This window comes from Idiotropiscis lumnitzeri, chromosome 11, assembly GCF_059441095.1.
Source record: "Idiotropiscis lumnitzeri isolate Australia: NSW breed Sydney's pygmy pipehorse chromosome 11, RoL_Ilum_1.0, whole genome shotgun sequence".
Classification (NCBI taxonomy): domain Eukaryota; kingdom Metazoa; phylum Chordata; class Actinopteri; order Syngnathiformes; family Syngnathidae; genus Idiotropiscis; species Idiotropiscis lumnitzeri.
Window position 1 is genome coordinate 365,303 of NC_142401.1, and position 15,913 is coordinate 381,215.

General features: G+C 50.0%; 1 protein-coding gene across 2 annotated transcripts in view; it reads left to right on the top strand.

Annotated features, from left to right (window-relative positions):
• Positions 1-15,913, top strand: part of plxna1b (plexin A1b) — an 80,065-nt gene that overhangs the window by 9,591 nt on the left and 54,561 nt on the right. For both annotated transcript variants that reach the window (XM_088307939.1, XM_088307940.1), the window contains exon 3: positions 13,047-13,187. In XM_088307939.1, the coding sequence (XP_088164065.1) occupies positions 13,047-13,187 (141 nt within the window). The remainder of the gene's footprint in view (positions 1-13,046; positions 13,188-15,913) is intronic.

A 15,913-nucleotide genomic window follows, 5' to 3' on the forward strand; every position in this document is an offset into this window, starting at 1 on the left:
AAAAGCAACACGAAAAAAATGTAGTTGATGATGAGGCTGAAAAAAGTTTGATTTTGGAAAGTGAGCGGCAAAGTGACGCTCCACGATGACGCTTGTCAAGATGCCGATCGTCTCGAAACCAAAATGTGAGACGGATGCCACGACCTTTTTGGGAAAAGATTTCATTCCACATGGACTCCGATCGCCGCTCGGCCATCGTCTCGTTAATCTGATTTTGTCCAACTTGACTTTTTTTTCCTCATCTTCTGCAAGGTTGTGCGAAACGCGGCGAAGGTTCGCTCGCACTTCTACGCTCCCTTTTTCAGTCCGCTCGTCTCCATCTTTTGCAACCTTTCGATTGGACGAAGCGACGGCGAGCGTTGGCGCAAATGCTTCTCCAGCATGGTCCGAATTTTAAACGCTTAAAAGGAAAGCCGCTCTCGAGACGCCGAAACGTTGAACCGCCGCGCCAGCGGGCAAGTTTTGCAGCTCGACTCGACCTTGTCAATGTGAACGCCGACGTTACGCATCGTGTAAGTCGTCCACTTCTGGATTTTGGATCCTGGACCTAAAAGTGGACTCATTATTTCCAGCAGCTTAAGCCTTTATTTTATAAGCTTTAGTGGAGCGAGGAAAACAAGATTGTGGCATTATTGGTGCATCGGTTGACTTTGTGGCGCGACGATTTTCACCCATTAAGCTGTTGCTAATTAAAAATGGCTCATGCAGAAGCTGACTTTTTTTTTTGTTGTCATCGCGACACGTTTAAGAAAAAATATTCAAACGTTTCAACGACTTTGATTTATTGGCTGGAAAGATTCGTTCCTCACTTCTCAGCATTTGGACTTTGTTGCGCTGCTCCCCGCAGAAACGCTCATTAGCTGACTGCCTGAGCTGATTGCATCGCTTCCCGAGATGAACATTTGTGCATCACCTTTTCTTCGCTACTTTACTTTTGTTCCCCCGCCCATCTTACGCCTTTCGAGCATCTTCCTCCTTTTTTCTCCACATTGGGTCCATTTCATCGTCAATTGGCGAGCACCAATTAAGTCGTCGCCATTCCAGTTAATTGGTCATTTAGCTTGGCGTCTCTCTGGAAATGCTGCAGCACAGGCGGTCATTTCAGAAACGCTTTCCTCCTCCCTGCAGGTTTCACAATAGCTTGGCCAACTTCTGACGCTGCCAAGACGGAGGAGTGCGCTGTGTGTGTGTGTGAGTGCGTGTGAGTGTGTGTGGCGTGTTCGGGGAGAAACAAATGGTGGAAGCAGCGATATTCTCCTCTGTGTCTGCTCTCGCCTTCCAACGAGCCGCTCTCATTCACAGATTCGCCATCCATGTGTTGCTGGTGGATTAAGCTAATTAAAGCACTGCAAACGGCGTCCCAAGGGAGCGGCCACGCGCGCGCGCGCACGCACGCGCACCCTCTCATTAACGTCAGCAAGTACATCTTCGCACAGGCAGGAAACATGAGAAGGCGCTCGCACGCAAGCAGCGATGCCGTGCACGTCTCACTAACGAGCGCAGGCCAGCTTGTTGGCCACGTTTCGTTTCGTTTCGTTTCGTTTCTCGAACGTGCAACGCGCGCACGCCACGATTGCTCAAAGCTTGAGCCCGAAGGCCTCTCAACGATGTGATGCGATGACAGATGCAGACGCGTGCTGCCAATTTGTGGGTCACTGCCAGTGAACTAGTAACCTAGAAAGAACACCCGATAGACCGACCCACTTTCTTCAGATTGCCCAATTTTGAGGAAGCAACATGCCCACCGTGCGCGGATTTCTTTTGTGGACATTTTGCGACTTTCCTCGTCTTAAAACATTTCCAACATTGCATTCAAATGTTGTTCCTTGGCGATTTGGAAACTGGATTTTTAATAGCGCGGAAGTGGTCAAGTTGGCTGTGCGAGTCAGAAATGGTTGATGATGGGTGCAATTCATTCAATTGAAAATGAAAAAAAAAACACTCGGAAGTTGACCAACGTCAAAGAATGGAGGACGCTTTTTTTTTTTTGCGCGGCGACAATTTGCACGCTTGTTTGTGCGTTGAAAGCGAACGAGACTGGACGGAAATGCGGCGGTTCACACGTACGAATCGTCAGCGGCAGCAGGAAAGGAGTAAAACTAACAAAAGAAATAACTTTGGATGGCCGCAAACGTTTTCATGCTGTCACCTCGACGGACGGCGAGAGAGCAAACGCTGTGTCACCCGGGCGCCGTTCCTTCCGGATGTTTCCGCTTACAGGATATTGGCCGCGGCTCTGGAAACACGCCCGCTTTCAGCAAAACCCGATCGGATTACTGATAACCTTGGGATGGTTCGGACCGGCACAGATGCTGCGCGTGTGCGTGCGGCGAACGTGACGAGGGAGGTGCTTTGGCTTCTTCTTTTCTTTTGCTGTCATTTCTTAAACGGCGTGCTTATTTGGGATTGTCGTTAAATAACTGGCAGGTGAGATTCGATGTCCTCTAAATTGGATCGGTCCGGATGGCGCGACGCCGGCGACGCCGACTTCATTATTGTGGCCGCGGCTGAACACGAGTCGCAGCCGAGGACGCCGCCGGTAATAAGCCGCCAATAACATTGCGATCTTTACTCCGAGTTGCCTCCGAATCCCCGGTGGCGGGCCTTCTCCTTGGTTGCCATGGCAACAGTAGTCCCGGCAGCCGCGGATACAGATAGCGAGGAAGAGGAACAAGGAGCGAGAAAAAGCATCGATGTTTGCCGTGCAGGCGGACGCCTTGAAGCGGCGTGACGACATTAAAAATGAGCCAAAAGCGAGTTCTCGTCGACGGGGAAAGAAGTGGGCTTGTAGGTCATGTCCCCCCGCCCCCCTATGTGCGCATGTGTGTGCGTGGGGGAGGGAGGGGCGGGGCAAGAGCAGGAGACAGCTCAGAGATGAAAGTGCAGAGACGGCACACTCGCTCATCGCGCCCCTCGGCATGTCGTTGAGTCTCGACGTTTGTGCGCTCGCCGTCCGTCTTTGCGCTCGTTCACGCGCGACGCGGCGGCCGCGAACCGGATCCACGTCTTCCTCGCCGCTTCTTTGATGGCGCTTGTAATGACTGCCACACTTTGAGCGTGGACATGAAAATCTTTGCGTTTACTTGATCAAATCATTCACCCGTGACGGACGTGTAAACATTTTTCTTCAAAGCCGTCTCGCACTTGACTGCCAATCGATAAATACGATCCGGTTATTGCCACCAAGCTGCCGAAGCGTTGCCACTGGCAGAAGGATGTGAAAAGAATTACCGACGGAGCGTTGACTCGGTCCCGAATCGTGCGGAGGGGGGACCGAATGCCCGGCAAACGGGCAGTTAGTGTCGGCACGTGATGGAAAATCCAAAGTTTCATTACGGACTCGGCGGTGCGACTGCGGCCGGGAGGCGAGCGAGGCGCCGTCGTGGGCCCGACGGGAGCCCAAATGGCTGCATTTGGGGAAGCGGCGAAGGGCAGACGAGGCGCCAGGGTCAAAGCGGCGGCGGCGATCAACGAATGGAGGAAGCGTGTCGGAGTTCCGCAAAGAAAAAAGTGACGTTGTGTCCCAATCGCGTGTGACTGAAACGTGCCGGCGAAACAACCACGATTTGGAGTTTGAAGTGCTCGCTTAAAACGAAGTCCGTTGGCGTGGAAAACGTGTCGTCGCCATTCGGAGCTTCACGTTAAACGAGGAGTTTAGCTAAGCGCGCTCATCGCTAACGTGAAACGCAGCGTCGCGCGGGACACCAAATAAATGCTTCACGCAAGTCTGACTCGAACCGCGTTTGGATTTCTCTCAATACGACTCGAGACCTAAAATAAGACGACGGCGACGTTAGCAATTTAGCCGACGCGCTCAGAGCGGAACACGGAAACGGCTGACGTCGTCATGACCAAGAGGTTTGACGTCAAAGGTAGATTAAAAATGCGTTCATCTCGTCAATAATATTTGGCACTTTGACACGAAGGTCTCCAAATGATATTTTTCATCAATTTCGCTTTGCTCGGGACAATTTGATGGACGTGATCTGAATTAGTTCGACATGGCAAACATTTTGCCGTTTAAAAAAAAAAAAAAAAAGCATTTTCTTCTACACAATTCCACACAAAGTCATTTTTCAAAAATTTGAGAAGGAACTGGGCGGTTCTGGTTCTGGTGTGCAGTCATCAGCGCTAAATTCCACTTGCGTTTTATTCGACAACATTTCGCCGGCGTCGCTCTGACGAGCTCGACGTTGTTTGGAATCGCCGCGGCCTCTCGTTTAGTGAGCATCTTAACGGCACGGCGCTGTTAAGGGATGTGGAAATGGGCCTCAGGTGAGTTGATGTGCGAAGCGGTAGCGCTCGGCAGATGCTCGCCGTTGTTTGTTTGAGTTTCCAGGCTGGCTCGGAGGGAAATGAGCTCTCCGTTGGCGTGCTTGAGATGGTCTGAGACCTCGAGGACTGCGGCGTGGTTCCAAGGCGCTCGAAATCGTCAATCGGGCCCGTTCCGATATTTACAAAGTCTCTCGTCTCGGACTCACGGGTGCTTTTTTTTTTTCCCAAACACTTTTTGTGTGGTGACTTTTCCATCCAAAACTGTCGCCGAGCCATTTGATTGACTGCCGCTTCGTTTTTTTGTCACACCGGCGCCTTCTGTCATTCTCCAACGCGCCGATTTCGGGTCAAACTGTAAAAGTGCATTCGGAGAAAGCGACTTAGCGGTAGTCGTAGATGACGCACGTGCTCACGCACACGTGCACTTAATCAGAGTGATTGCCGCTCCTCTTGTTTCATCATCTCTCTAAAGAATTGCCGCTGCGTCACGTTTGTCTCTCGTGTGCGCGTTCCAAAAACATCGGACGTCCTCACGAGAGTCAAAAGCCGCAGGGAGCGACTTCTGACGTGATCAAACCTTCCCTGTTCACACAAGATCTCGTTTGGGAAGATAATCGTGCTGTAATCCGACAATCCCAGAATGACATTTTCAGAAAAACGTCCCACGATTTTCTCGCGAGCGCTTTTCCACTTGGCCGCCGTTTGAACTCGAGCGAGGTTCTCCGCCTCCAGCCGTCGCTCCCACCGCGTCCGTTGGGATTCCATTTCTCGCCCGTTCGGAGGCACGTTGACAAATTTCCGGCGCACAAAAAAGGCGAGCGGTTGTGAATGGCGAGATTTTGTGGCAATTGGAGCACGCGCACAAACGGCAAACTTGGCATTGCCACGCCCGCATGACGCGAGAGAGGAAGTGGATGCGAGTATGATGTTTGCTTCGACGGCGTTCAGGAAGAGCGACGCAATAAGCGAGCGGGGACGTGTCGCTTGCAAAAAGATTCCGAGCGGCGTCGTTTCCCACGCGGCCGGCGAGCAAACGTCACGAGAGAGGTTTGACGCAAAACAAGTCGAGTCATTTCCTTTTTTTTCGTATCTGCAAAAATGTGTTGCTCGGAAGCGGCGGCGTCTTTCGGCCGCTTCGACACATTCCACGTTTGCGTTGATGTTACGTCGCCTCTGTGCTGTCCCTTGAAGGAAAAAGGTTTTTGGGGGTTTTTGAAACTCGTCGCACACGATGCGTGAAAAGTTGTTTTCTCAATTGAGCTTTTTAATTGTTTGCTAAATCCTGCTGAAGATTCGAGCTGCCGCCGAATGTTGCGTGTGCGCGTGAATGGTTCCTGGGTGTGCGTGTGCGTGTTTATTTGTGCGAGTCAGGAAGCAGGCGCCATTCATGCGCTGTGGCTTTTGTTTGTGTGGACGTCGCTGCTCGGTCGCCACGGCGGCAACTTGACCAGATTTGTGGAATTCCGAGCGCATCGACTCAGCCTTTTTTGCATTTTGGTGTCGTCGCGCGTGCGAGAGAAAGCGGTCCAGGATGAAGGATTTCCTTTCGCCTTCCACGTGGACGACTTCCCTCGCGCGTACAAACTTGCCGCCGTCGCTCGCTGGCCAGCGGTGGCAAAAAGACGATGGGAGGTGACGCGCCGAGATAAGATCCAGCACGTCGTCTTGTGACGATTCAGATGACTGCCGGCAAATTCCATCAAGCTCGCCACATTTGATTGGCGACGAGCCTTTTCCTCAATTTCAGTGGACGAGGAAGGTCAACGTGCCACAACGAGCGTGACGGCACCAAGAAAACGGGTCGCCGTCGAGGCAAAAAAGCGATGTAAGCACATTTGCACAAGCGCTTTTGTCTTCCATGTTGACGGTCGCTTGCGTCATTTTATGAGGTCAGCGATGATGCCGCACGTCCGCCGACACACAAAGTACACCGAGTCGTGAAGAAAAAGAAAATGAAACGGCAAATCAAGTCAAAGCCAACATCCCGTTTCGATGCTCACTGAGCCGAAGTCGGTCGAGACGGTTTTGTTTGGCTTTTGTGACGTCATCGGCTCCAAATTTTCGACTTTGGGCGTCGCCCTGTTTTCGTTACATTGCATTTTTTTCCCACAAACTTTTTTTTGGGTGTTTGGCTCGCGACTTTCCTGCTCTCCCTCCTCCTCGTCTTTCTGTTTCCTCCCTCGTGTGGAAGCCCGAAGCCAGCTCGCCGCTCACTTTTGGTTCTGTTTTTATCTTTTGGTCTCGGTGTCCGTGGAACGGGAAAGCATTCAAATGTTGTTTCCTCCTCACTGGTGGCCTCCTGCAAAGAAGACCAGAAAATCACTTGAGCTTTATGAAATGTTCACGTTCTCCTCCTCCCTTATTTAGATTGCACAAACGGCTAACGCAACTGCCCGCCGCTCCAAAAATACAAAAAAAAAAATAATTGTCACATAACGTGCAATCAGTTCTGTCGTTTTGGGCTTCCTTGGCGGTGAAACGGTCTTTATTAAAAATCCACGTCTGGTTGTTGCGCGCTTGGTCGCCGCTCAGGCAGATTTGTTCACGCTAATTGCACGCCACGCCACGCCACGCCACGACTGCCACGCCACGACATGATGCACTCACACACAGCGAGTCCCTTCCTGCTTCTTATTGTCGACATTTGGCGAGGGTCTGCTAAATGTGGGCGGGCTGGATCATTTCATTCGTCTCCCGAGACTTCAGCCATTGGTCGGACTTCATTGTGTTTCCATGGCAACTGGCCAAATCAGAGGCGGGGCATCTGTCACCACAAACTTTTGTAGTGGCATGACAGCAATATGCGTGTGTGTGCCGAGGATCCTCGATGGCATTCAGTGCACATCGTTGACCAAAATGGTCGCCGTCTCTGAGCTGTCGCTTCCGCGAGGTGATGCAAAGTATTTTGGATGCGAGACGGACGACCCACTTTTGCGTCGTCGCCGTGGCGCCCACTCGGACAACAGTTTGAGGAATGAGATGTAAAAATGTCGAAATGGGACCATTGTGTGGAAATGAGGTCATGCACTGGAAGGTGTTTCCAACTTTTCTTTCCTGTCTGCGGCCACGTCCCTCCCTCGCTCCCTCGCTCGCTCGCTCGCCCGCTCGGCTTGTTTTCTCTTGCTGGATGCAAAAGGCCTCAGAGCCAAGCCAGGGACTTTCCTCTTCCTCACGTTGGAACGAGTGACTGAAAACTTGAAGGCTGTGTGAGAAGAAACATTGTGGCTCGTTTTCATGTTGATTGCCCTTTTCACACTGCACTTATGTTTGTTTTCTCTGCTGATGTCACAAAAAGCCAAACAAAAACCATTTCTTCCATGAGGCATGTCGCTTCATTTTTTTTTTCCTCTTCCAAATTCCAAGTCGTGCCCAAGCGAGATTTCCACATCTTTGCACGTTTCCTCGCTGCCCACATTTGCGGCAAAACTCTGCGACCGTCAGGACGTTTGTGTCCAACTCTCAGCAGAAGGCCTTCCATTCAGCGCCATGCCAAGAAAAACAGTCGCGCCTGACTGACGAGCGCAAATACGCTCTGGCGGCTAAGCAAACAGCACGTGGACAAGTCGCACACACACGGCGATGGCGACGGCGATGGCGAGCGGGGGGGGGCGTTTAGCACCACACTAAGACGCAGGTCGCGCTGTTTTTGACTCCAATTCCTCCCCAGGCACTCTGACGCGGCCTTGGAAACGTCAAGCTGACACAACACGCACGCGCCGTCCTCTTGGGTTGATTGCGTGTTGCACTTGCAACTTCAGTGGATGCCGAATTGTTCTGCGTCAAACCGAGACCGACCCAAAGACAAAGTTGCGTTGATGAGCTCGCAGATTGGACCGCCGCTCGGAAAGTGCCTCCCCTTCTCTGCCATCGTAATCGGCAACACACACACACGCACGCATGCATTGTCCATGTATCACGTGTCCCGTTTGGTAATGGCAACGTTTCCTGTCCGTCGGGGGGGGCGGCGGCCTTTGTTTAACGACGGCTCATTTTACTGAGCGCATTCGAACGAGAATGCCAAAAAAAAAGAAATGCAGGTCCCGTTTGAACGAGGAAACGAGTTGGTCTTGCAGACTCACGCTAACCAAGTAAACGCACACACGCACGCACGCACATTCCGAGCCAATAAGTGCCAACCCACCTCGCCTATAAATTGCTCCAAACTGCACCACGAAGCGCTTTTTAAACACCATCTGTGTACTTTACAAACACACTTTGTGTCTGCGTCTGCGTGTGTGTGTTGTCGCTTCCTGAAATGATTATCTCAAATCGTCCACACCCCGCTCGCCATCTTCTTCATGTGAAACATCGTCAACTCGTCACTTTGCCAATTTTGTGCCTTCTGTCAAATTTCTTTCTCCCACTCGGTCACTAAACACATTCTGTGGGTTTTCTTTTTTTTTTTTTTTTTGCCATAAGCGTTTGTGGTTTCAGTAGGAGCGGGATGAGGAGTTTTTTTTTTTTTTTTTGCTTGCAAGGCAGAGAAAACCGACAGAGAAAGAAAAGGCAACAGCGCGAATACTTGAGGTTTGAAATGTTGAAAAATGTGAATGAGTGTTGCCGAATTGATAAAGCGCACGTGAAAATGGAAAGAAAAGATTTGGCGCGTTGTGATGATGCTGACGTTTTGTTTTGGCTTTTTTTTTTGTTTTTTTTTGGCCTCTTGTGTTGCATCCAAATGCAAACGAAAGAACGCTCTCTCGCTCGCTGGCTAACAATTTTGTCTAAAACGATTCAGACTTGCTCGATTGTTTTCTTCCCGTCGACAAAGATGTCGTCATTATTTCGTGCATTTTGAAAAATGTTTTCTCTTTCAAATGAGCTTTTTGTTCAACCGCTGATGACTTTTTATGATGTAAATGTTTGGATAACTCTTTGGAGTCGCTTAAACTGTTGACTCGCTTTTTTCAAATTTAAAATCCGAGCGTCCTCAAATAAATCATGGCCGCAAAACGAGAGTTAGGGGAGGAATTTCTTTGTGGGTGACTCGACGCGGAAATTTGGTGCTTTTGAAAAAATGTTCTCTCCGTGTCTCTTCCACTTTTTTTATTTCATTCCCAGCTAAACGATTCACCGGGGAAAAAAACTGATCTTACACAGATGTGAACTCCTCTAAAATTTCTCCGTCATCAATTTGGTTCCTTCCCAAGAAAGATGCAAATCCCTCATCAGCGCCTCGCCTGCCTCTAAAAGATGCTATTAGAGGCACCAGTGGCCACGTAATCACCGAGGCGCTCCCACAGGAACGCACACGCACGCACCTGCCTCGGTAATTACTGCTGAAGATGAGGTCCAGAGTGGTGGCGAAATGAGGATTTAGTCAACGAATGTTTGGGTCAAGTGGCGCCATCACTTGTGGGATCTCCTTTGCTTTTTCTTCTGCTTATTAATTTGATGCAAAGCCGCTCGCTCCATTGCATGCCAGCATCCTCCAACACGCTTCCCGTTCTTACGAGCACAGCTTCGTCTTTCTTCTCGGCTCGGCGGCACTCCTCTCGCAACTTTTGTCATAATTCTATTCTCATTGCTGGATGAATGGAAAATCTAGAAACATGCCGTATCCTGTACGGTGAGCGGTCGTGAACGCGTCATATTGTTTCCGCTGAAGGCATTTGTGAAGGGCGACAAGTTCAAGTTTGATTTTCCACGATGATGTGGTGGTGCAATTTCTTGGTTTGCGAGACGGCCGAGGAAATCAGGCGCGCCGGTTCGCTCGTGTGGGATTCCTCGCCGATGATTAAGTGAGTGTGACGTCGTCGCGGCTGCAAGATGAAACGCCGCCAACGAGCAGTGTGTCAAGCGACTCGCCGCACGCACTTTATCTGACAAGGAAAGACGGGCAAAAAGATATCGGGATACTTCCGAGACAAATGAGGGCGAGTGCTGATCGACTAATGACAAGCTACTTAGGACGAGATTTATGCAAGTGCCCAATTCACATTGCGTGCTACATGCGGGGGCTACGGTTTGTGTGCGCGTGACTAATCATTTAGCAAAAAGTCTGTGGCAAAACAAATCTTATAGAAAGAGATTTCCCGTTGGAATAATGTCAATGTAATTCATCCATCCCAGAAATGAAATGAATGGCCGAGTTCCGCTTGCGGGAAGCTGACGTTGAAATCTTGTATGAATTTCTGTCAGCGTGAGTGTTAGTTTGGTTTGTTTTTTTTACCTTTAACTTTACCTTTAAACTCCATTTTTTCTTTTTTCCTTTTTTTTTATGTCCCCAAATTGCGTGCGTGCGTGCGTGGCCTCTTCTAAGCTGCGCTGGCAAAAGGTCACAATCTGCCACATGAATAAGTGCAGTGCAGGCTGGCAGGTGAACATCAAAAAGTGTCCGTTTGAATTTGCACAACAAGAAAAAACGAGATGACGAAAAGGATTCAAGTCGCCCGTTTGGACTTGATGCTCGTGAACTTTGGCAGAACGCCGCCGTGGTCCAAATGTCTTTGCCTGGTTTTGGCACCTGCGTTGCCAAATGAACTTGCTTCTCTGTCTTGCATTTGTCAAGATTTGTGCTCTTAAAGGGCAACGCACTTGAAATTGTGCACGTTAGTGTCAGCAACGCGTGTGTGCGCGTGTAAGAATCACTGTCATGCACATTCTGCTGCTTGACACATTTGGACACCTCCAAGATGTTAATCTTTGTTTCTGCTGCAACATTCGATTTAAAACCAAAATATATCTTGAAGGGTCGTATGGCTTGATACTATTTGGTTTGCGATTCCGTCCGCTGCAAAAACAATGCCATCGGAAAAATTGGCGAAGGATCAAGAAGAATCTGCCGGATGAACAAAAAAGCGATTTGCGGACGACGGGTTCGCACCATGGCCTCGCAGTGCGGCGGTCGTGGGTTCGAGTGTGTGGAGTTTGCATGTTCTCCCTCTGCCCGCGTGGCTTTCCTCCCACATTCCAAAAACATGCACGGCGGGTCGATTGGACGCTCGAAATTGTCCTGGGATGTGATCGTCGTCTGTCTTTGCGTGCCCTGCGATTGGCTGGCGACCCGTTCGGGTGCCCCGCCCACTGCCCGAAGACGGCTCGGAGAGGCTCCGGTAACGGTGGGCTGGATAAAAATGTCAAATTTCAACAAATTTGATTTTCGATGCTGATATCGAAGTGTCGCCGTTCATTGTTCACATTTTCATCTTCAACGGAGAAATCTTTTCCATCATGTGCCCGCCTGCTGCTTTCCTTTCCTCCCGTCTGGCCTCACCAAATTCCGCTCTCCTCTAAACACGCCCACATGCGAGCTCGCCTTCTGCCGTCCTGCCCAAAGATGCCAGAATGGAATGCGCAAAATGTGCTTTGTGTTTTCCGCATCTGCTTTGAAATGTTTCAAAGCTTCTCTGATCGCCGCGCTTCGGTTACGGTTAACGATGCGTTCAAGATCTTCAACAGACGTTTCAGTCGCTCTCGTTGTCGCGTCTTGGAGCCGTTTACTCTTTGTTCAATTTTTTTTTTTTTTATTTAAGTTCTTCTTCACTCGTTACGATTTTTAATAGTTTGAACTTGGCTGCACGTCAAGTTTCATTTCCACTTGTCACCGCATCATTCTCACCATTGTGCCGCAAACTTCCTTGTCACAGCTCGGCGAGCGATCGCCAATGTCAATCGTGGCGAGGCAAAAACTTGCCGCTCAATGTTTTTTTTTTGCCGGATTGAGAAAAGTGAGGAAGATGCCGAGGTCGAAAGGCCACCTGTCAAATGTGTCATGCGTGACTTTCAGGAATTCCCGACACGCGTCGCTCGTTCGCCAAGTTGGAAGGATTGAACGTTTGCGCTGGGCTTTGTCTTCCGTCTTTGCGCTTTCATCAGACACCTCCAAACCAACGCTCGTCTCATTCTGTCAACGCGTCCATCGAGAATTGAGGCGGAAGCAAAGCGGAGGAGAGGAGACGATGACTGATGACATCCATTTCTGAATACGCTTCTTTCAATTCTTACGCACAAACGGAAGAGCGGCTTGGCGATCGATGCCACCGACGGCCGATATTGACAACTACGCACGCGCACACACGGTCACTTTTTTCCTCGTCCGTTTTACCGCTTGCGCTCCGTCGTTCCGCCCGTGTTGGAATCGAAGCGGCGGTCCGGACGCGTCCGATTAATTCACGCCACGGTCGTATTTGTAAGTCCATTTCCATTCTGTATCGAACCAAAACGGAAGTCCTTTCTTTCTAATCCTCGTCTTTGTCTCTGCAGACTTTTTTCCAGCTCGTCGTCCCTTCCTTGTCATTGTGGATAATAAAGAGAGGATACTTGACCCCGCCCCCTTTTCATTTGCTGCTGAGATGGCTTTGGCTCATCTTCCATCTTCCTTTCCACGACGACGACGACGACGCGGACGCTTTTCATTCGATGACGGCAAAGTTTGATTTGATTCGCTCTCCGGATGTGTTCTTTCTTCTTAGGGTGTCGTACTTTCCCTTTCCGTCAATCTCCTCATGAAATCACGTCTCCATAACTCTAATCAGTGGCACTCTAATCGACGCACATTATTGACGACGGCTTGCAATTATGCCGCTCAACGATGTCAAGCGGCCAATTTTCAGCCAATTGTCAAATCGGACGCTCGGAGCAGCCGGCTCGAAACATCCGATAAATAGATGCTCGCAATTTGCATCGCGGGATCGGCGTGACGAGCTCCGCTTTTCACATCAAAGGAAATCTTTGGCGAATGGCAAACTCTTGATATGGCGCAAAGAATTTTAGGATCCCAAAATGTTCTATTGCATTTGAAATGTTGCTTTTTGTGTCTTCCTCGTTAGATCTTGGTCAACTCTGTGAGTCCCGACCGTCCGGCCATCCTCTATGAGAAGGTGACCTTAAGCGAAGGAGGACGTCCCGTGCTGAGGGACATGCTCTTCAGTCCGGAGCAGCAGCACCTCTACACGCTCACTGACCGACAGGTGAGTTTGTAACCCAAAAAAAACGACGACTTCATACGAAAATGCGTTAGCGGGCCGTACAGCCCGTCGTGGAAAAGTCCGATTTGTCAGCCCAAAGGAGAAAAAAAAATAAATTCACGTTGTCAATGGCAAGTCGAGCAAAACGGGGATTCGACGTGTGGAGTGAAAGCGACGCGCCGAACCGTGACAAATGATCGGCAAAACAAAAAAGGACGCCCAGCAGAAGTTTGACTGGATTTGAAAGAAAAAAAAATGTGCTCATCATTCGCGAGGAAGCCACTTTCGACAATCCTTGTTTGGACGCGTCACACCTTCTGCTGCTGCTCCGTGACGCCTCCGTGCAGACGTGACAATTTATTTTTTTTTTTTTGCGTGTTTATGAAGCGATAACAACCACTCTCAAGCCTCATTCAATATTGACGTCAACAAATTTCTATTCTGTCCGCGTATACAAAAAAAAAAAGGAAAACACAAGCCAGCATGGACGCTAATAATGAACGCCGACGGGGTGCGTGTGCGTGTGTGTGTCGTTCATCCGGTGATTGGCGGCCCCACCGTCTGATGGTGCGACCGCGAGAGCAACGAGGCGAGCGCGTCGCAGCTCCGTCGCTCCGCAGGCCCAGCTGCTCCTCTCATTTGTCCGTCTCGTTCGTGCGCCGTGAGCCAAGGAAGCGCCGCGCCAACATGGCCTTTTTAATAGATGCAAAGCGGCCGCCTGATTAAAACGTCCGCGATAGATGTCGGATGTTTGCTTTTATGGAAGGTGCCGGACGCTCGGCGAATCTTTTGCGCGGCGAGCCGAGCCGACGCCATTTAATGGAATCCTATTTCTCCGTTAACGAGCGGCGGGCGACGCCAATTGACATGCTCGTTTTTTAACAAACTGTACTTAGTTGGTTCAACGTTCACGGAAATGTGCTCGTCCGGTCGGCAGGAGTCACTTGGCCGCACGAAGGAAAGGAAATGAGTCAAGTTTTTAAACACCACAAGAAAACAAATAAAAGGATGACAAAAAACGAAAATAGCCAATTATTTATTTCAATAGCAGATCTCACCTATGCACACACACATTTTTTTTGCATCGCAGTCTTGAGTTTGGAGTTGCCAGGCTTGCTTTTCCAGCACTAATGAGCAGAAGGGGGCCATTCCCTCGTCTTGCCCTCCACCCTCTCCTCATCTTTATCCGCTGCCCTCCATCTACTTGAATATGCGCCCCCCCCCCCCTCTCCTACAAATCTGTCTCCACTGACACACACTCACGCACGTTTCCATCTCAGCCCAAATTGAGTCCTCCCCTCTCAGCTGCCGCATTCTGATCCCATCCTCGTCTTCTTAAGAATTTCTCACTATTGCTGCAGTACCTCTTTGGCGCCTCTCTTCAACACACACACACACACACACACACACGCGCGCACCAACGCACGCCCACACACAGTCTGCAATTGCTTTGCGACACACACTGCTTGAGTCAGGCACACATGCGCTTGTTTTCCGATCTCTTCATGACGTAGAGATGCAAGCACGCAGAGGCAAGCGTGTGTGCGTGTGTGTGCGTGTGTGTGTGCGCGTGTGTGTGTGCGTGTGTTGCTGGTTGCCTGCAGGGCTTCCTCAGACAAGCCAAGCACATGAAGGTGTCACTGGACATATCCACTCATGCATAGCCCACGACAAGTCCCCCCTGCTCCCCATCCCTGCAACACACACACACACACACACACACCCCCACACACACACACACGCAAGGCCTAGCCAGTGAGACAGCGTTAGGGGCGAGGCTCTGTGATTTATGACTCGCTCAGTTCCAGCTATATTCATCACTGTCATTATTATCGATGGAAGATAGGCCCGCCTGCTGTGTGTGTGTGCTTGGTCGGATAGGTTGCTAATAAAATCCAAAGTTGTCATTGTTTTTCCATGACAAAATTATCCTTTTTTTTTTTGATCGGCTCGATGGACTTTTTTTTTTTTTTTCATTTTCTCACTGAAATGGTGAGAAAACGCTGATTTCACATTTCTATTTTTGGCATCGTCTGAATGTCCGAGTCGAGGCTTCCTTTTGTGGCTCTGTGCGCATGCGTTGCGTGTCGTTTGAGCAAAATGCTAACCGTGCACGTTGCAACGAGTGCACGTGGCGTGCGACTTCCGTCAATCAAAAAACGTTGCCAAGCTGAACGACGACTCGGCACAAATTCTGGCGCTCGATTGCAACGGTCTCCTTTTTTTCGTTGTTTGCGTGTCGGATGCAAAACGACCTTTTGTGTTGCGTGCGTGATTTCCCACCACGAGCTCTCCCACATCAATCGGGCGCGTGCGTGTTTGCGTTCACGTCCTGCTGGTCCGCTGCCAATCTGGTTAGCACGCGCATTAGCAACGACGGCCGACAAGGCAGCCGGTTGCGTCAATCAAGACGGTCGTCGAGGCAACGGCGTGCCGCTAATCGGTGACTTTTAAGCGCCTCAAAGATGAATTTTGCCAATTTGTCCAACTGGCCAACAGACGTTGACGTTCGCAAACACGACCGTCAAGTGGTTTGCGGAAATGCTTCTTGCAAATGTTTGAATTTCAGGCTGAATTTGACAAATCCTAATCTTTTTTGGGGTGATTTAACGTCACTCGTTTTATTGTGCAAACGTGAAAAAAAGTGCGCGCTGACGCTTGTCGAAGCGGTCACTCCACGACGCTGTCTTTCTCTCATCCGGTGACGTTTTTCTCCACCGTCGTCTCCC